A 21,230-nucleotide genomic window follows, 5' to 3' on the forward strand; every position below is an offset into this window, starting at 1 on the left:
TTACCAATTCTCATCGCGATTTTAGTTTAATCCTACCAAGAAAATTATTTCAATTCTTTTCTTGTATGATTTATTTTGGCTTTAAGGATTTATTTATTTTTATCTAACCATGTATTTTATATTCAGTAGTATTACTCTCATTCTCCCCTTCCGTTTTTCTGTCAGAATGCTAATTTTAGCTCTCGAGTATTCAAATGGGGTAGTAAGAAACAGTATATAAAGGAAGATTTTGGATTAATCAGAGCATGTACTTCCTCCTGAAGGCACATAGGCTGTTAAAATTCTTCAATAGCTGTCTATTCGCGTATATTTTTACTCTTGCCAACAATGCTTTGTATAGGTTTGAGCCATCTTGCACTTTACTTATTTCTGTGTAACCTTTCGTTAACTTACAATTTAACGTAGTTTTAATTTGAAATTCATTACTTTTGAGTTACGCAATAAATGCTGGCTGGTTTTGTAAGCACAGAAAGTGCCTTTTGTTAAACTATTCGAATTCTTAATAAAAGGGTCTTTTACATCCCTTCTTACGTTACTCTGCTTTCTTAATGGACTTGGCGATAAGTCGTTTGGATCCATCAAGAACCTCGATTTAATATACGCTTCTAAAAAAGATGAGATTATATATGGTTCTAATAAAATTTAAACAGCGTCTTTTTAGAAATCTTCAAATGAATCTTGATTCTCAAAAATATTTCTGTTACACTGTTAGAATGTTAGAATTTGCATTTATGGCAGACGCTACGCATGCTTAATTTTAAAAGTCTGAAAGTGTCTGTGTTAACATTGAAAACTACATTAATACCCATATGAGTATAACTTTATACCATCTTTTTAATAAAGTCTTTTTTTTATTAAGTCCCCTTTTTAAGTCTTATGGCTTAATTTCTGACATTTAGGAAAACACATTTAAAGTAAGGGTAACAAGAGAAATAATATAAAAACGAGTTTTTATTCTAACTAAACTAATTTTATTGTATTTTTTTTTTTTTTTTTTTTTTGTTGAAATAGCCGTAAAAAATCAAGTTCATTAAGAATTAAATAAAATAATGTAACGAATAATATCTAATTAAAAAGCATGCATGCGTTTTATATTCTCTTTTTCTTTATATTTCAAATTTTTATTCTTGAATTAGGGATACATTTTTATGAGTAAAATTTATTTCATACACATGCATACATGTGTAATTAATTATCTTCTCATTTTTACAAAGTATAAGATTTGTACTTAAAACATGTGCATTAAAAATGTGTATTTGAAAATTAAAAGTAAACATTAACTGATGATTCTGGGTTGCTTTATAACTTGCTTGAAAACTATTTTGAACATTATTTTCACGTCTACACTTATTTATATTTTTGATATGCCCTGTGTACTTTATTTCTTCGGAAACATTTCCACCATATAAAAAACAGTTGGTTGAAATTTCACGGAATGATGGCATTACAAGTTGTAGAAACTTTTAGTTTTTCAGAGCTAGGATACATGAGAAATCACCTTTTCTCCCGCCGAGAATCAAACCACGAATCTTCCGATTGCCAGTCCGACGGGCTACCAGTGACACCAAGAGAGCACACATGGCTGAATGGGAAAAACAGCTTAATTTTTTCATAGAACTTATCTCTTGAAAAACTGCTTATGTCTCTGGTTACACTTTTCTGAAAATATTTAATGCTGTTCTTAAAATAATGATCTTTGAGGTGGAACATCATTTAAAAGTGAGAAAGTATTCGCTAAGTACCAAATCTGATGAGTAAGGGGCCTGATTAATTAGCGTATTGCTTTTCTTTGCTAAAATCTGATTAATGAGAATTGAATTGCGTCAATGATGCATGCTTCTATTGCTGTTTATAAAAGCTAATTATTAATTAGCGTATTGCTTTTCTTTGCTAAAATCTGATTAATGAGAATTGAATTGCGTCAATGATGCATGCTTCTATTGCTGTTTATAAAAGCTAATTATTAATTAGCGTATTGCTTTTCTTTGCTAAAATCTGATTAATGAGAATTGAATTGCGTCAATGATGCATGCTTCTATTGCTGTTTATAAAAGCTAATTATTAATTAGCGTATTGCTTTTCTTTGCTAAAATCTGATTAATGAGAATTGAATTGCGTCAATGATGCATGCTTCTATTGCTGTTTATAAAAGCTAATTATTAATTAGCGTATTGCTTTTCTTTGCTAAAATCTGATTAATGAGAATTGAATTGCGTCAATGATGCATGCTTCTATTGCTGTTTATAAAAGCTAATTATTAATTAGCGTATTGCTTTTCTTTGCTAAAATCTGATTAATGAGAATTGAATTGCGTCAATGATGCATGCTTCTATTGCTGTTTATAAAAGCTAATTATTAATTAGCGTATTGCTTTTCTTTGCTAAAATCTGATTAATGAGAATTGAATTGCGTCAATGATGCATGCTTCTATTGCTGTTTATCTACTTAACAGTAAAACTTTATTGCTGTTCTTTGCTCAACTTTTGTATCTCTAACTGTAAAGGTTCAGTGGATACGATTGACGATACTGAAAATAATGATCTTTGAGGTGGAACATCATTTAAAAGTGAGAAAGTATTCGCTAAGTACCAAATCTGATGAGTAAGGGGCCTGATTAATTAGCGTATTGCTTTTCTTTGCTAAAATCTGATTAATGAGAATTGAATTGCGTCAATGATGCATGCTTCTATTGCTGTTTATCTACTTAACAGTAAAACTTTATTGCTGTTCTTTGCTCAACTTTTGTATCTCTAACTGTAAAGGTTCAGTGGATACGATTGACGATACTGAAAATTCTGTCAGTAAACAAGCGATATTTTAAGAAAATTAAGTTGAAATATCATAGTAATATATGCTTTCAATTATCGTGGGGCAGTTTTGCTGGAGTTAATTAACAAAATTAGGTTTAAAACTTTGCAGATATTCTGTGGATTCAGATTCGAAATTTGGGCAACTTTTTGAACTTATATCTAAACGTAACCATATAATGGAAGTAATCATTAAAGAGAATTTATGAATTCTCTCAAAAATGCTTTAAAATATACTAAAACCAGATATATGGTTTAAACATACAGCATGTTCACCTTAAAAGTGTATAAAAAGCGATTTTATGTGTCCGTACTTATGAAAACACGTTTTTTATGGCTATCAATACGATTACCCCCCCCCCAAAACTGTTGAACCTGAAATCGCATTTATTTTTGATACGTTGGATAATAATAAAATCTATTCCCTTAAAGGTAACAGTTTTTAATTTCTGAAAAAATAGATTCCCCCCTCCCGAGCCGCTCAGACAGGAAAGTGGTTAATGACTGTGACTGCTGTACCAAAAGGTTCGACTTCGAATCCCGGATGGCATGGACGCAAATTGTTGATCCATTCATAGGAAGTAACGGTGACCGCCTATTAGGTGCCTTCATAATAAAATTATCACCGCTTCTAGCCTTGGCCAAAGTCTAAAATAGTTAGTGCCCACCATTAAATAAAAGGCTTTATTTTCGAATTACTTCTATTAAAATAACTTTTTTTAATTAAAAGGATATTTTTAATTAAAATTTCGTTGAAAAAATCTGAGTCATATATCTATTTATTTATATAAAATTGTAGCTGAATCAAGTGGCGTGTAGCATTTCTACGTGTACGTGTAATACAAGGCAAAATTCCGTACTTTTTCCTTTTTCTTCCTAATTGTGTATTTGAATTGATAATTAAGACTTACATTTGTTTACTGTTTTTATTCAAATGGCTGTGATGGAAACTCTAATAGGAAATTTAATATTTGAGAGCATGAATACGTTCAAACTTGATAATTTAACTTGAGGAATTGGTTTCTTTCTTGTTAATAAAATTCCTTTATTTCTGTTAACAAAACCCATTGCTTTAAAAAGTATCTTCTTAATTTCAGAAGCTTTTACTTCAAATGAAATTTACAGTATTTTTTTACTGTATGGTATTATCAAAAATAACCTTCATCTTTCTCATTTAAAGAACATGGGCCCCGAGAGAGGATAAGAGAAGTAAAAAAAGTATTATTTGTTATTCTTTTGCAAACGCTATCCATTTTATTTCAGATAAAGTTACCTGAAAAACTTCTTCATTTCGTGGACTTAATATTTAAAGTAATCATTTGATTACCAGTGTTTAGTGATTTATCACTCACTCGGCCACTAGTGGGCTTTTTGAGGGAAAAAAACATTACTCTTCGATTTATTTGAAATCGATAGACTTTTCGATAAAAGCAATGGGACTACAGTGCTGAATTTTGCTTAATTTGCGCTTGGCATTGGACTGCCTCTCCTCTATGTACTTAGAAATCATGCTTGCATTAATACTGTGTAATTTACAATATGTAATATTCACGTATATATATATATATATATGCAAGGTGGCCAGAAGGTCCATTTATGCAAGCTATTTTTCACCGTAACTTCAATAATACTTACAGGTATTTACCCCAAACGTCCGTATGTGCACTACCATTATTCCTGCACGGCTTGATACGGTTAAATGTTGTCCTACTCATTCGCTTCAGCAGTTGTAGTCTCCATGCTGGAAGGCTTCAAATACACTTGGCCGCAGGCATCGTTGTCCACCACCACATCTTCCTGACGTATGATTTGACGCTTCCGCACAGGGCATTGTCTGGTGTCGTAAGGTCCAGACTTCGAGGCGAGCAACGATAAGGGGCTGTTTAATTTGGGGATCCACGTCTTATCCACCTGGCAGGGAAGAGTTCGTTCAGATTTCCACAAACACCAAATGCGAAGTGGGCAGGAGCTTCATCGTGGGAGAACTCAAATCATTCAACATCTTCGAGTAAGTAACCTGGGTCCTGGAACCTTTAAAAGTGCGGAACAAAGATGTGCTCTTCAGTCAAGCTTTCTTCCCCCGTGTGATCAAAGTCTGACGAGTTTGATTACGTGATTGCTGAACTTGTCGAACCGTTCAAGAAACCTATTCATCACCTGTGTCATATTTTCGTTGTTGTGCCTCTGCTCATGAAAACCCACACTTGTAACTAAGCCCTCCTCCAAAGTAAAGTAGCTGGTATCTGTCATTTTTCTTCACCAGGCACAGCAAGGACAAATAATAAACTGTTCAACGCACAGGATTTATTCACCTTCCCGGCAGTCACGACACAATCACACTGAAATTCACGTGATCACTGCTGTCACTTCAGTGATCAGGATGGAAGATTCAAATCTTAAATAGCTTGCCTCTTACACTGATGCACGCATTTAGTTCTGGTTTAAAAGAACTTTTTGGTCACACTGTATATTTATTTCTATGCATAATAATATTAGTATAATGTATATAGAATTATATGGTATTTATTGAATCGTTAAAATATATAAATGTAGAAATATTTACAGAATTGAGAAAAATAAAATCACGTTTGTACCTAAATAAACTAAAGTGTCTGTACCTGGAATTTAATTATCTTTATGAAATAAGTGGACACATAGCATAATTTAAAAAGAAGGTAGAGCATCTAAGATATTGATTAATTTGATGGAAGAAGGTCATACGAACTGCAGCATTAATTTACACTATCCATTCTTCTAAGCAGCTTGGACACTGCGGCTAAGGAAAGTTATTTCATTTTCAATAAAATGATTAACTAATTAATTCTACTTTGTGGGATCTAAAACCGTCAGATACCTGAACTCCAGTGATAAATCTTGTTCAAAAGAAATTATCTGTTTCTGTCCTAGGAACTCCTTGCTGGCAGGAAATCACTTTGAATACAAGTGAATTGCTTGTTACGTCACCGAACTACCCAGAAAATTATCCAGATAACTACAACTGTACATACGTCATCCGGGCACCGCATTACCAGCATGTAGAATTGAACATCACAGATCTGGAGCTCGAAGAGTGGTTTCCTCAATGTAGCTTTGATAGACTGGAAATATATTATGGTAAGTAAATTAATTTATATATATGTAATGATATTTTAAAATCAATTGATTAAATTAAATTCTAATCATATTGCTTAATAATGTGTTGGCGATTCTCTACCTAAATTGCATCCCTGTTCCTAAATTTGGCGAAATCCTTTCTTTATTATAAATTGTATTAACCTGTTGGCGCCCGCCAAATTGCCAAACTCTTTAAATATGTCATATTGCATAAGTCTCTTGATGAGAAGATAGCGTCACCTCGTGATTTCAGTTAATATCGCTGATTGGATGAGCATCATGACGCACACATATCTATAAATATGACTTCTCCTCAAGGTACAGGATGAAGGCTTGTGAGATGGATGCTGAAATATTCCAAAATTTGTCTCATTCCTGTTGCCCCCAGCTGCACAACACAAATAATGTATGAGAAAATGCATTTCATATATATGTGTGTGTGTATAAGATTAAAAATTATGAAAGTAAACTTGTAATTTTAATTGGCTATAAACTCTTTTAGTTTTATTTAATTTGAGAACTTCGTCTCTCTGTCTAAAAATAGTGCTATAAGTAAGTCTAAATTGCGTCATTCAAATTAATAATGCGATTTTATGTAACGCTTAATGCAGATGCCTCTTGACCAATCCCCGAATGAAAAACCAAAACTTAAAACTGAAACTTTTGACTCCCTCTCTTCTTTCTCTGAACTGATGCGTCACTTTTCACTTCAGCTTCTCTCTGTGCACTGCTTGGACGTAATTTCGCTGTGCTTGCTACCTATCGCAATAGTTGTCAAAAATGTAAAATGTTCTGTAAATAAGCATGATTGGAGTGCCAAGTGTATTGTGGCCACAAATGAGAATTTTAACAAAAAAGGAATTTAATCTGGCTCGACTTGTACTTCTTCAATATGGATCAAAGCTCTAAGCATCAAGTTTCTTCGCAATCAATATTGCTACGCTTTTACATCTCAGTGATCTTACATAAGTGCTTCGAAAGTAGTGCTACCATTACACACACACATATATATATGTATGTTAATTATTAAATCGTTTTAATAGCTGCACAACATTAGCTCTTTAATTGCTGAAGCGGAAGATTTCGTGTCATAAACCCATGAATAAAATTGTTTTACCTATTCCAAATAAATTCTTAAAAATTACAAAGTTTGTTTGCAAAGTAGTCAAATAATTTACTTGCAGGGATGTTTTCTTAAGGGAAATATGTCTTCGTGAAGGACCCACTAAGAAAAAGCGACTCGTATTTATCTCACTTGGAATGGAGGAATACAAAAACACTTAGGCAGCCAAATAATTCACCTCCATTCGAATCCAGTATTCAGCAATTTTAACCATTGCTGTTACTTTCCTTGTACATGAGTGAAAATTAGAAGAGTGCTTGCTGTCGTAAACCTTATATGTGAAGTGTATTATATCTTCTGATATTGAAAATCTTATTTTAAAGCATTTGATTCTTTCAGCTGGAACATTCTCGGCTGCCACCCAACTTGGTTAGCGTTGCTGACTGACGTGCCGAAGGGACCGGGTTCAAATCTCGGAGAAGACATGGATGTTAGTAAATGTATAGTGTCCTTGCGGCATAGAGGCTCACCGACCATGCTGCTAGTCGAAAGTCCTCTCGGTAGGTTGTGGCAGTGAAAGAGGGGGGATACCCTCGGACCCGTCCCTTCCTGGGTGCTCTTTATCAAAAATGGTGGCAGAACTGAGTTAAATCGCACTGTCACCTGTAAGTTGCTCAAGAATGTTTCCAACGACAAGCGTATCTTGCGCTCCTTGCCATGAGAAATTTAGTGGGCTTCGGCTGACTATAGATCAAGCAAGAGAGCATTAATAACAACAATATCCTCGGCTAGAAAGAGATATTGCTACACGAGTTCTCTTAGCCATTTCATAACCTGCTAATTCACACTGATCGTTGAAAAAATTGCAATATTTTTTCCTAACAAATCAGGTAATAAATTTATGCATCTGAAATATTACAAAACTATTCACGTATAGTTCATGTTCTATAGCAGTAGATCATTGGTACTCAGCATATGATTTATATATTACCCTAGATCGTTTCAATATTCCGTATCTGTGAAGTTTACATTTTTAGTTAGCAAACGTCTAGCTCCTTTTAGGGACATGCCATCAAGAATTCTAATTGAGATATTATTTGTCTCATACTGTATCACCTACTGACATTTATCTAGCTAGCAAACGTCTAGCTCATTTTAGGGACATGCCACCAAGAATTCTAATTGAGATATCATTTGTCTCATACTGTATCACCTACTGACATTTATCTAGCTAGCAAACGTCTAGCTCATTTTAGGGACATGCCATCAAGAATTCTAATTGAGATATCATTTGTCTCATACTGTATCACCTACTGACATTTATCTAGCTAGCAAACGTCTAGCTCATTTTAGGGACATGCCATCAAGAATTCTAATTGATATCATTTGTCTCATACTGTATCACCTACTGACATTTATCTAGCTGGCAAACGTCTAGCTCATTTTAGGGACATGCCATCAAGAATTCTAATTGAGATATTATTTGTCTCATACTGTATCACCTACGGACATTTATCTAGCTAGCAAACGTCTAGCTCATTTTAGGGACATGCCATCAAGAATTCTAATTGAGATATTATTTGTCTCATACTGTATCACCTACTGACATTTATCTAGCTAGCAAACGTCTAGCTCATTTTAGGGACATGCCATCAAGAATTCTAATTGAGATATCATTTGTCTCATACTATATCACCTACTGACATTTATCTAGCTAGCAAACGTCTAGGTCATTTTAGGGACATGCCATCAAGAATTCTAATTGATATCATTTGTCTGATACTGTATCACCTACTGACAATTATTTTCAAGAAAGTAAGTATCAAGCATATGAAAATAAATATAAATTATAAATATACCAGGAATCAAATATATTACGAAATTATCTTCGCCTTGATGACTTTTCATTTGATTTATTAAAATTTAAATAATCGAATATGAAATACTTAAGACCAAACTTATATTTTCATTGAAATCTTTACCTCTGAAATGCTTCATAATTTACTATGCATTTTATTTTAGATAAAGAAATTAAAGAAATGAAGATTTTAATTAAATGTTCCTTTCTTAGCTCTGAATCCTGCTTTGGATGCCTGGCACCTGAATGCAAGCTATTGTGGTAGAGAAACTCCTCCGCTATTTGTCAGCCCAACGAATTTGATGAAACTTCAGTTCGTTACAGATGGTTACACTCATTACAGAGGCTTCAATGCAACTGCCATGCCAAGTAATGTTTCATAGTGTTTGTTTTCCACTTATTAATGCATTACATCCTAGTTTTTCCCCTCTTCTTTTATACATATTAAGCTCTTCAGTATTTTAGTAGATATCTCAGTAGATTTATTTCCTCCTAAATATCCTTTCATTCAAGAGCAACAACCTTACGCAAACATTACCAGATTTTGAACTTTATATAAAGAATGGACCGAAAGTTTGTATTTGAACAATTTATTATCTATGTTTTATCCCATGTATTCATTTCTCACAAACATGGGTACTTTTCTGCTTTTTAATTTTTATCTTCATACTCTATCCCAGTTCTTTATTCTTCCCAGTTCCTTTGTCATCAAACTTTCCAATTGTTACATTAATTTTTGCATTTTGTTCCGATCAGCAAGCATCTTTTTTCTTTCAACAAACAATTACTTATGCTAACAATCAATATAATGTATTTTTCTTTTAATATGAAATTATTGTTTATCTTTTCTAAATGCAGTATTTTAGTTTTTCGGCTAAATAGATCATCTCTTTCGTTTAGTTGTCCTGCTCACTTTTCCACTCGACCATTGCCTTGTTTTACGTTCTTTATCTACGTTGCCCTTTTCTTTTATAAACTGGTGTTTATCTTTTTCAAACGCAGCATTTTTATTTGTTCCCTAAATAAATCACTTCTCATCTAATCCTGCTGACTGTTCCACTCGGTCATTGCCTTCTTTTACGTTCTTTGTCTACTTTACCCTTCTTTTTTATAAAATATTGGTTTATCTTTTCCAAATGAAGCATTTTCATTTATCCACTATATACAGCCTCTCTCTCATTTATTTGTCCTAGCTTTTCTACCCGAATATTGCCTTCTTAAACGTTCTTTATCTACTTTGGCCTTCTCGTTTATAAATTATTGTTTACCTTTTCCAAACGCAGTATTTTTATTTCTCCGCTTAAATAAATCCCTTCTCTAATTTAGTCCTCTGATTTTTCCTCTGCGCCATTACCTTCTTTTACATTCTTTATCTACTTAGCCCTTCTTTTTTATAAATTATTCTTCATCTTTTCTAAATGCAGCATTTATATTTGTCCACTAAATACATACTCTCGTTCGTTTACTTGTCTTTCTCTCTTTTCCACCCAACTATTGCCTTCTTTAACGTTCCTTATCAATTTTGCTCTGCTCTTTTACAAATTATTATTTATCTTTTCCAAATGCAGCATTTTCATTTGCACACTAAATACATCATTTCTCTTGTTTAGTTGTCCTTCTCACTTATCCAATCGACTATAGCCTTCTTTAAAGTTCTTTATCTACTTTATCCTTCAACTGTAATGCGGTTAACCCTTTCCGGCACGCTACCTTTTAAAGTCGGAGTTTTGATTTTTAAAAAAAAGGTAGGCAGTCTAATTAGGCCTAGAGGAGTACACAAGTAAAATTTTGTGAAAATAGCACTTATCGTTTTAATTCTGTGGGTGTGCCCAAAGTGGCCCACTGATTGAATAGAGCTTCGAAATGAGTGCTGAAACGAGCATTGCTGCCAATAAACTGACCGATGAGATGCGGAGAAACAAAGAATACAGACTCTCAGTTGTCTTAGATTATCGGTGAACCCGGGCTGGGCACACTTAGGGTTCGCCGTTTGATTTTAGGCAAGATTTCAGGGTAAAAATTTAAAACTATTATTGAATAACGAGATTAGCATACAGCCAAAAAAATAACACAGAAATTTCTTTTCAAACAATTTCTTTCATACCCTAAAAAAAATATGGAAGATTTCTTTGAAAAATGAGGGTCTTAAGAAACTAAACATGGCTAAAATATATGGACTGGTTTGTGTCGAGCTGCAATCTACTATAAATAAAAGAGGTGCAGAGTAACCTATAGTAACATATAAATCCTTTTTCATTCAATTTTTCTGTGCGTACAGAAGGAAATTTTTAGGTGCGTCCAGACCGAACAGACTTTGCCGCAAAGCGTTAAATGTCCTGCGGCAGGGAAGCCCAAATTTATCTTATCTTATCCTTCCCTTTTATAAATTATAGTTTACCTTTTTCAAATGCAGCATTTTTATTTGTGCACTAGGCAAATCACTTCTCTCCTTTAGTCCTCTGACGTTTCCACTGTGCCATTGCATTCCTTTATATTCTTTATCTACTTAGCCCTTCTCTTTTATAAATTACTGTTTATCTTTCCCAAATGCAGCATTTTTCATTTTTCCTCTAAATACACCCTTTCTCTCATTTACTTCTCACTTTTCTACCATACTATTGCCTTCTTTAACATTCTTTATCTATTTTGCTCTTCCCGTTTACAAGTTATTGTTTATCTTTTCCTGTGGCAGCATTTTCGTTTCTCCACTAAATAATCATCTCTATCGTTTATTTGTCCTGTTCACTTTTCCACTGGCTCATTTTCATTTTACGTTCGTTATCTCCTTTGCCCTTTTATAATCTATGCTTGATATCATTCATTTTAATATGTTGTTGTTACTCATAATAAAAATAACTCTTTTGTAAATTTTCCTTTATTTCTTAAAAGTGGCATTATTTTCAGTTAGGTGTATTTTAAATTGCTGTTTTTGTAGTATAATATTACCTAAAATGTCGTCAAAAGTTTTCTTTCGCGCCATCGGAAGCTTCAATTTTTTTTTTTTTTTTTTTTTTTTTTTTTTTTTTTTTTTTTTTTTTTTTTGCGAGGGGGGGAGTTGTTGGACATGAGATAGTAGGTGAAACGTATGGGCAAATTCTGTTCCCTAAAAGAGAAGATTGTATATTATGCAAAGGTTTGGCATCATGTGTAAAGAGTAATGCAATAACAGCATCATCCGTGATGCAATGGGAGCAATCATGGCTTCAGTAAATTCAAGGAAAACATACATATAAGGATTATGTTAATTTTATCAACACTTAAATTTTGAGTTAAACTTCCTTTCCTATCGCTTTTTAATTTCAACTTACCACTTCCGGCCAGAACGTAGTTTTAGAATCACGTTTGAATGCAAATGAGGAAGAGCGGTATATAACCGTGAAGTTCTACTGTCTGAGTTAGAGAGATACCAGATATTCTGGCTAGCACGAGTCCGCCTTTTTAGGCTACTCTCTCTTAAGCTATTGTTACGCTCGGCTGTACTTTAGGCCCTTAACAGCTTTGCAGTCAATTAGCGTTAAGGGGCCAACTCATTTAGAATCTTGATAGCTTCGGAGGCCCACCAGCGGCCGAGCGGTAACGTCACTGAACACTGGTAGTTCGGTCCGAGGTCCGAATCCTGCAAACGGGCTGGCTGCATGGGCGTTTTCGTGGTTTTCTCCATGCGTAACGTCTATACGAGCCAGTTTCCCTTAGAAAGTCCTCCACAAAGGCCTCTTCACTAAAGCAGATAGCCCTCGAGTGCTTTGCCATAATCTAATAAAACTAAATTAAACCAAACTTGATAGCTTTGGCTATATCTTTTTAGTTAAGATTAGTTAAGTTTTAATTCTTAGTCTCTTAAATTCAAGCCCGAGTGTCGGCTTTATTGGATAAGTCCAAGATGGAGTTGTGCTAAATCTTATTTGAATAATAAAGGGTCTTTTAACCCTTTCTAAGTTTATTTACTGTCTCACGAACTCATGCGATTATTCGCTTACTAATTCTTAAGATTCTTCACATTCAATTGTAACTTAGAATTACACAGTGGGGAATCCTATACATTAGTTGAAATAAACTGAGGTCGATTTTTCTATTATGACTTTTAGGTGGCGCACTTTTAGGTGGGAAACTTACAACGACTTCAGCCAAAATATTTATGTAGAGCAGATTATTTGCAGACAAATACGGAGCTATATTTGTAAATGTTAACTTCTTACTTATTTGAAAGAATCCATACAAGCATTGCATTAGTGCGAAACAATAAAGCGTTAAATCCCCTCTAGAAATAGATAATTGTAATTTCTTAAGAAGTAAAATATGCGCGTATTTTCATTTTTACTCAAGAATTAGATTTAACAGATTATTACAAAGGGCGACACTTTTTATAGAGTTCATTAATATATATGAGAGTATGATATAGTTTGGAAGATGACAAAGGTACAAACGCTTAATCAGTATGGCGACGAATCACAGCGGATGTACGATATAGAGAAGACCAGTTAACATCATGATATGATATATCTTCTTTTATGCTTGAAAATTTACAGATAAGTTACGCATCATTAATACGTTAAATTTAAATGTTTCAATAAGGTATTTGATTGAGTAGCTGTTCCTAATGAACGATTTTGCGTTAATTTTCAACATTTAGAGCAAGAGATAACGCATCTTATGAATGAACCCACTGGCCATCATCCATCATGTATTGGTCCTTCCGAGTTAAAGGATGTGATAGAAATAAATCTACCGTCAATTGTAAGAAACTTAGTCCAGAAATTACGTATATGTTATCCAAGTGCTTCTCACCATATAATGGGCATTGGTAAGACAAAAACATTTAAAATCTGTATCACGGCCATTCCGAACATTTCGAACTCTTCAAGCAGGAGCAAACACAAACGAATTCTGCAAAGTATTGCAGCGGCTGATAAGTGATGGATTTTATATGAGAATCGCAGACAGTAAAAGACTTAAGCTGGAAGCTGAATAAACATCATGAAAGTGTTTATCGTCTTTTAATTATCACTGATAAGACAATAAAGTCAGGTAGTTCTCTGTCCCAACCATTCAGAACAGGAAAATAGGTTCTGAAGCATGATTTTCTGTCCTTAGAAGCAAACGCAAAGGAATTATGCTACGTACTGGGACAGCTGATGAAGGTTATATATGCTAATCAGATATCTTCAGCTCAATTGTTCCAGAGCCATGTATACATCCAAAGAAAGTTTCGATGTTGCTGTCTAGACGGTATAGTGATTAGGGGAGCCTACTGCAGTACCTAAAAGCCCATGTTCGAATCCCGGAGAAGACATGGATGTTTGTAAAGGTAGAACATTTGTTGTCTTTGCGGCATAGGGACACTAAATATATGGCGATCCAAAATTTTTCTCGTATGGTTTGGTGGTAGGGGAGAGGAGCGTGATACCCTCGGACTACATCACAGGAAGATTTACTAACAACATCTTCTCAATATCTACTCTCAAAGAGGCTCAAATGCAACCGGCTCTTCCGCCAGTCCTGTACCAACCACGGGAAAATTCTCAGCGTATTACAGACGATTCCTCAGACGGGACGTCAACTATTCTAGCAGTTTCCGCGGGGAAGACACAGACGCACTTCATTACCTGCTCTCCTGCCCTCTGACAGAGTACCTTCGACAGCAATTCTTTCCTTCCGACTACATCACATATCCTGTCAATCGACTGTTCAATGACTATTACTACAACAATGGCATTTTAGAGATAATGAAGCAAGAGAATGAAAAGAATTATATCCAAGAAACTGAATATTAACGTAAAATGTACCAAGGCGGCCTAACCGTCAGATTGCTAGCAATGACTAGGATGACTTCCTAACCCTGTAGTGCCATTAACTTAGTTTGGCGGAACAGGTTAAGCAAAGTAACCATACACCCTGGGTGCTCGCCCCCGAAATTGGAGTGAAAGTTAGAAGTTCAACTCCTTGGGGCTCTGGCAATCATTCTTCCATGAAATACACGGACAAGGCAACAACAACAAGTTACAATGATTTCTGTAGCTCTTTTGCTAGTGTCATTAACCATTCATTCCTCGTACGGAGTCACAGTGTAACTGAATATCGGTAAAAGGCAACATTGAGGCAAATGTGAGAAAAGCAGGCAATATTGTCAATATGAATGATGGCTTGCTACATGATGCCTACGCTGCTTGATGACAGCGACAACTATACAACTATGAAAGTATGAAAACTTCGTTATTCTCCAAATCGTTCTCAATGAATTATTTGTTTTACATTCGTGGGCAGCTTAATACCTTATAACTATTTTACTAATGATGTACTTAACTTACAGGCAGGAGGACTGCATGCTTTCTGAATTTTGCCAGTTTTTAATTCTTCAATCTTAATATAAATTCTGTAACATTTGTAACAAGGTATTGATGATGGTTGTGAATATTTCAGTCACATTCATATGATGCTTTGTTTTCCCACTTATAATTTTGGTCAGTCATGAGTTCGACAACTACATATTAAAGAATTCATTCTTTGCCTCTACTCTCATTACCTGTGCTTTGAAATGATATCAACTTTCTTTCCTCAGACTTTTCAGTCTTCCCATTATTTTGATTTCTATTTTGTTAATTCTATTGTTGTCGTATGGTAATCTTCGTCTTCTTTATGCTTTTGTAATATTTAACAGATTTTGTTATTTTCAATGACAGTATTCTTTTTTATTTTGCCTTCTTTAGCCTTTCTGTTTTGTTCCTAAAATAGCATGATTGCTTTCTTTTGTTTTCTCTCATGACTTTTATAAGGCTGATTATTTTATTGATTATCTAATGATGTTGGTTTAATTTTTTTAACCCCTCTGCCCTTCGTTTTTACATTAAATCATTGAATGATCCATTGCAATATACGTATTATTGTTATTCATAGTAAATAACCTAATTGTAACCTAACTGTAATTCATAGTAAATAATATAATAATAATAAGTCCCTTCATTACTTAAAATGGAATAATTTTTATAAAGTATTATCTTCTTACTCCTAGTTACATCTTATATTCCTTTCTTTCTTAACCATTTCTTTCGTTTCTTATATTTGGTGACATTCTTTCTTGTATGCTATTAATTTCTCATTCCGAATAAAAGCTTTCTGTTCTTCATCATATTTTTACTATTATATGTAAATACTGAATGCCATATTTCAACGGAAATATCCATTTTGACCGTTCCCGAATCAATTTGGAAAAGTTTTGGGGTGATGATTTGGGGGAAAATAAAGGACTCTTTCCTTAAAACTGATTGTAAAATGCATTCAAAAGGGATTTTTATCTTGATGTCTGTACGTAAGTACATATGTTTGTATGCCGCATAATTCAATAACGATTACCCTTAGAGCGTTGATATTTTGCATATAGAGCTGCTATAACATCTAGTTGCGCACCTCCCTTTTTCATTACACTTGTAAATATATACCCACCCCCTTACATGACCTAATTTATTTTACACGACCTTTATTTTCGCAATCGTTAGTCGTAGTCATATACTTCTAATTACAGAAGTGTTTCAAATGGCGAAAATATTCACGTTTTGGCAATGTCAAATCTAAAAAAAAAAAAAAAATTAACTTTCGACAAATAACAAAAATCTAACTTTGAATGCGATTTCCGGATTCCTATACTTATATTAGGAAACGTTTTATACTCGTTGTGAAAAAAAAATTATAAGAAGTTCAATCCCCGTGAGGCAAAAATTGACTGGAATAATTAATTTCAAATTTTACAATTTTTGATGTCATTTTTAACTTGCTTTTAGGATTCAATTAATTAAGTTAGAGTAATTCGAGGAAATAAGTTTAAATGAGGTACGGAAAAAAATGTGTATAATTTAACAGGCCGTGCAAGAAAGTCATGTAGTTTCTATATTAGATTTTTTTTATTGCATGTGATGATGCAACAATTTTTCCTAAAGTATTAATGTTATGCCATTCCCATCAATCGCAACATTTTCTCTTGATTTTTTGCCTTTCCTTTTTATGTAATAATCCTTCTTTCTTCCATCTGTTCCCTTCACTAACATTTTGCTTTTCAGCAAGTGATAGATACCTAAGTATATTCTTTGACTGTAACAGTTCTTTTACTTTGAACCTATGTGGCTGTTTATTTTTCTTTATAATGATTTGTTTAGTTTTTCATATTTATTGCAAATGACTGAATCTGTTAATTCTTTAACAGTCCTTCAGTCTTTTCCTTTACACTTAGGTATTTTATCCTTCTTTTATATATAACTATCTTTCGTCACTATATGGTTACGTATAGTTCCTAAATTTTAAGTTGCATCTATAATTCTTTTCACTCATTTTTTAAAAATTATTTTGTTCTAATTCAAATTTTATGAATTCACTTGTGTGTTTTTCTCGCTATAATAACGACTAAACTAAACTGAAAGTATGTTTTTGTTGTTTATTTTACTTTTCTCTAAAAGATATGAAGTTTATTTACTTTATTGGTTAACTATTGAGTTTTATGTTTTCTTCTTATCCAAATTTAATTTTCCAGCATAAATTAACTTATCATGGAAATAAAGCAATGACATTTCGATGCTGTTAAAGAGTCTGCGTAGTATGTTAAATGTTAATATCATTATGTTTTGATTCATAACGTTTCTTATACCATACTCCTGTTTTTCAAGAATGTGGAGCCCGCTTCACGGAATCAAATGGAGTGATAAAGAGTGAATATATTCATACTCATCTCAGTGGTCGCCTTTATAAGGCATTTTTCTGTGAATATTACATACGCGTGAAACCCAGAAGAACCATTCAACTCACTTTTGACCAATTCAGCGTGGCTTCGGATTCTATTTGCAGTACTAATTACCTTGTGGTAAGTTAAAAGAATAAATATTTCTTGAAATTGTACCGCACGCCCGATTAAGCATATAAGATAACACAATTTATATGAAATTTATGAAATACAGCATTTAAAAACACAGTTCATTGAAATTGTTATGGATATTTTGGTAGTTTAGCTGAGATAATTATATTAATTTACATCAATCTAGTAACTTTCTTGCAATATCAGACCGGTTTAAATATTTAAAATTCGTTGTGACTTTCCTAATAGATTTGTATAGTTGTGGTATTTTATCCAGATACGTAATATTTAATCTATAATGCAGTATCCTTTACTCAGATATCTTAGAATATATTAGAGATTCAATAGCGCATATGGGAGAGATTCCTGAAAACAATACATGAAAAGTAAAGACTAGAATTATGTAAGTACAGGTTAATATTGTTACGAAATGTACAAGCGCGGTAAGATGGCTTTCCTGCAAAGCAGTTTTAGGGTTACCATAAAATGGCAAGGGAAGTCAGGGTTGCCACATTTGGCGACGAAATTAGCGATATGCCATGGACTGATGGAGAGCCTTCTGGAACGAATTCTTACCGGTTTAGCTCAGAATGTTCTCGAACACAAGCCGAAAACTATATAAACCCTGCTGGTCTGCAGTCAGTCAGTAGTATTGAGAGTGTGTCTCAGAGAGTGTGCATCATCGAGAGGGCGACTCAAAGTGTGCCTCGCATAGAGTGCGAAATAGTTAGTATCGAGTGGGTGTCTCGTCTAGCGAGTCAGTCCGTGCGGAGTCGATCGAGTTGACAGCCGGGCAGCGAGTGCAGAGTGGGTCGTCGAATGCATCGAAGAGTCTCTTAGTGTATCGCGGTTAGTGCCTTGTCGCGAGAGTCTGTTGAACTCCGGGAACGAGTGAACCGAAGAGTCGGGAGTTGTGCTCTGTGTGTCGTTGAGGGCATCGCGAGTTGTAGCGTGGTAAGTTTCGAGAGTACATGGAGTGCCGAGAACGACCGAGAAGAGTCGAGAGCTGTACTCTGATACTTTGCAGTGAAGCTGTCTCCACCATTATTGCCTGATAGTGTTAAGGCTGTGTCGCTGATTGTTCCAGCGTGTTTATTGTAGATCTTCGACGACTGTAAAAGTGTTTTGGAGATGTCCTGATTAATATGGATAAATAAAGTTTGTTTCGATACTTCTTCCAGTGTCGTCGTTGTTCAATCCAAATCTACAAACCCCGTACGAACGTGAAGGAAGAAAATAGCGTAACAACTGGTGTCAGAAGTGGGATAGAGCGCAACAATATTATTTAAATAGACGACAAAATAAAATTATACATTCAGAAAACAGCTTCAATCAAATGACTGGGAAATCTAGAACAGGTATTAAGGCACAGGAAACGAACTTTCTGCAAGCACAAACTTGAACCTTTTCGCTGCGTATTTCGCGATTTCCACAGGCAACGAAGAAGAAGCGAAATTTTTGCATGCCGCAATTTCCGCAGGGATGCATTTTTTCCGTCTATTTAAGTGTGCAACTCGCTCTTTTCTTGCTCATGGTTTCATTTCGGCATTTCTGTGATGTTTAATATTTATTCAGATTTAGGTTAACAGATGGAATTAGTTGTCCATATTTCTTCCAAATATACAAGCATGTTTTGCACCATTTTTTTGCACTCTTTTCAAAACTCAGACATGTGTGTAGTTCAACTCTCAATCCCATGAGACTAGCGCTCGACATTTTGCTAGCCATATATCTCATCCACCAATAAAGAGCCTCTTAGACAGTGTGCTGTTTGTTACTACAAAACAAAAACTGAAATTGGCAACACAAATTCGCAAAGAAACGCGAATTTGGTGCAAATATTGCAAAGTAGGATTTTGCCTCGAGCCTCGTTTCGAAGTTTATCATACTGTCATTTCTAATAAATATTTTGTAAGTATTTTGAACATTTTCATTAGCACATACGTTTACATTTCTGTATTTCATAAAACAAAGCATAATTTAACTAACATTAATTTTCAAAATTTAGCTTTTATATGATATTCTCCAATTTGAATTTTTCATAAACCTTTATTCATTATCTGGTTCTATATTGAGGGAAAAAAACCTTTTACAAAAACTTTTTGTACATTTCAACTTTAAAATATAAGTTGATTTGAAATATGAAATAAAAACATACGCAATTTTGAACTTATTTTGATAAATAATTATGCAACGAGAGGGTTAACAGCATTGACAGAAAGAAGAGCTTCGAACGAAATTGCTTGGCTGAAGAAACATGATGAACCTTTCATTCAATTAAAAAGCGCCATTTACAATGCTCCTAAATGTTACTCTCCAAATTTTAGTTTGCCTTTCAATCATTTACGCAGAAGCATCATCATACGCCGTAGGAGCTAGTTTGGGTGAGAAAGGTGAAAACAGTGCAGAATACCCAATAGCCTTCGCTAACAAAACGTTGACTGAGGCGCATAGAAATTATTCTGTTGTTGAAAAGAAAGTGTTTGCCGTTATCTTTACCCTAAAGAAATTTGAAACCTACATACTATTTAGTTCTGAGACTTAACGCTTTAGCGATCATAACTCTTCTAAGTTTCCCAGCGACTGTTCCTCATAAAAGTTCTCGTTTGCAACGCTGGTCTTTAGCATTACAACGATTTCATGCAATGATTACAAACCACAAAGGAAAAGACCATATTAACTCGATTAACTTCCTCTCACTGGACGCATGACTGAAAATTGATAAGTTTTGAAACGTTATGAACTATGAACTATGAAACATTCTGACTATTTAGTTTGAACATTTTCTAGAAATAAAATGCTAACCTTTTGATTTTTTCTAACGTTATATAATATGTTTAATTACTTAGTCATGGTTTGCTTAAGTGTAATTTAATGATTGCTTTGTATTGTTTTGTTTATATGAGAACTGCTATAATAATGTAAAAGACGTAAGTTGAAGATTAAAGATTTAAGGTTTAAAGTTAATTGTTTGATACATCTTTCAACGATTTAGATTATTGTATTTATGTTGAAGTAACTTTTATTTAAAATAGTAAGAATTGGTTAATTTCATGAATATTAGTTTTTGGTTTGTTTTTGTTTCAAGAAATGTTTGTATGTGGAATTGACCGGTCATTGAAAGATGCAAACAAATCTTTTAGAGGGGAAGTATGATGGTGTTACGTAGAAAAAAAAATTATATTTTTCATTTAACTTTTATCTCTTTAAAACTGACTGCTTGGTGCCGCGACAGAAAAAAAACAAACTAAAACTACTAACTCTAAAGTTTGTTTGTACTTACATAAGCAAAACTTTTAAATCTAAAAGACATCAAAGAAAGATATCCTCCCTGGTGTTTTGGTAGAATCACGATTAATTATGCACATCCACAACAAAATCTTTTACAGGCTATCTCTCACTAAATGAAAACTAATTTATATCTCCAACCTGAAAACACATAAATTTCAATCTTAAATCTAGAGATAAGCTTAAACCTTGATCATTTCAAATATCACACAGAACTCTTCAAAACACCGGGGAAAGATACAATCTCCCAATTAAGAAGTCTACTCT

At 33.9% G+C, this 21,230-nt stretch overlaps 1 protein-coding gene across 1 annotated transcript in view; it reads left to right on the forward strand.

The window, feature by feature from the left end:
• The window catches only part of LOC118193658 (cubilin-like), a 435,777-nt gene that overhangs the window by 302,613 nt on the left and 111,934 nt on the right, over positions 1-21,230 (forward strand). The window contains exons 41-43 of the mRNA XM_085826886.1: positions 5,715-5,921; positions 9,056-9,211; positions 17,491-17,684. Coding sequence (XP_085683012.1) covers positions 5,715-5,921; positions 9,056-9,211; positions 17,491-17,684 — 557 coding nt within the window. The remainder of the gene's footprint in view (positions 1-5,714; positions 5,922-9,055; positions 9,212-17,490; positions 17,685-21,230) is intronic.

Source organism: Stegodyphus dumicola, chromosome 11, assembly GCF_044657685.1.
Source record: "Stegodyphus dumicola isolate Sdum_Otavi_A_Nest chromosome 11, ASM4465768v1".
In the NCBI taxonomy this organism is placed as follows: Eukaryota; Metazoa; Arthropoda; class Arachnida; order Araneae; family Eresidae; genus Stegodyphus; species Stegodyphus dumicola.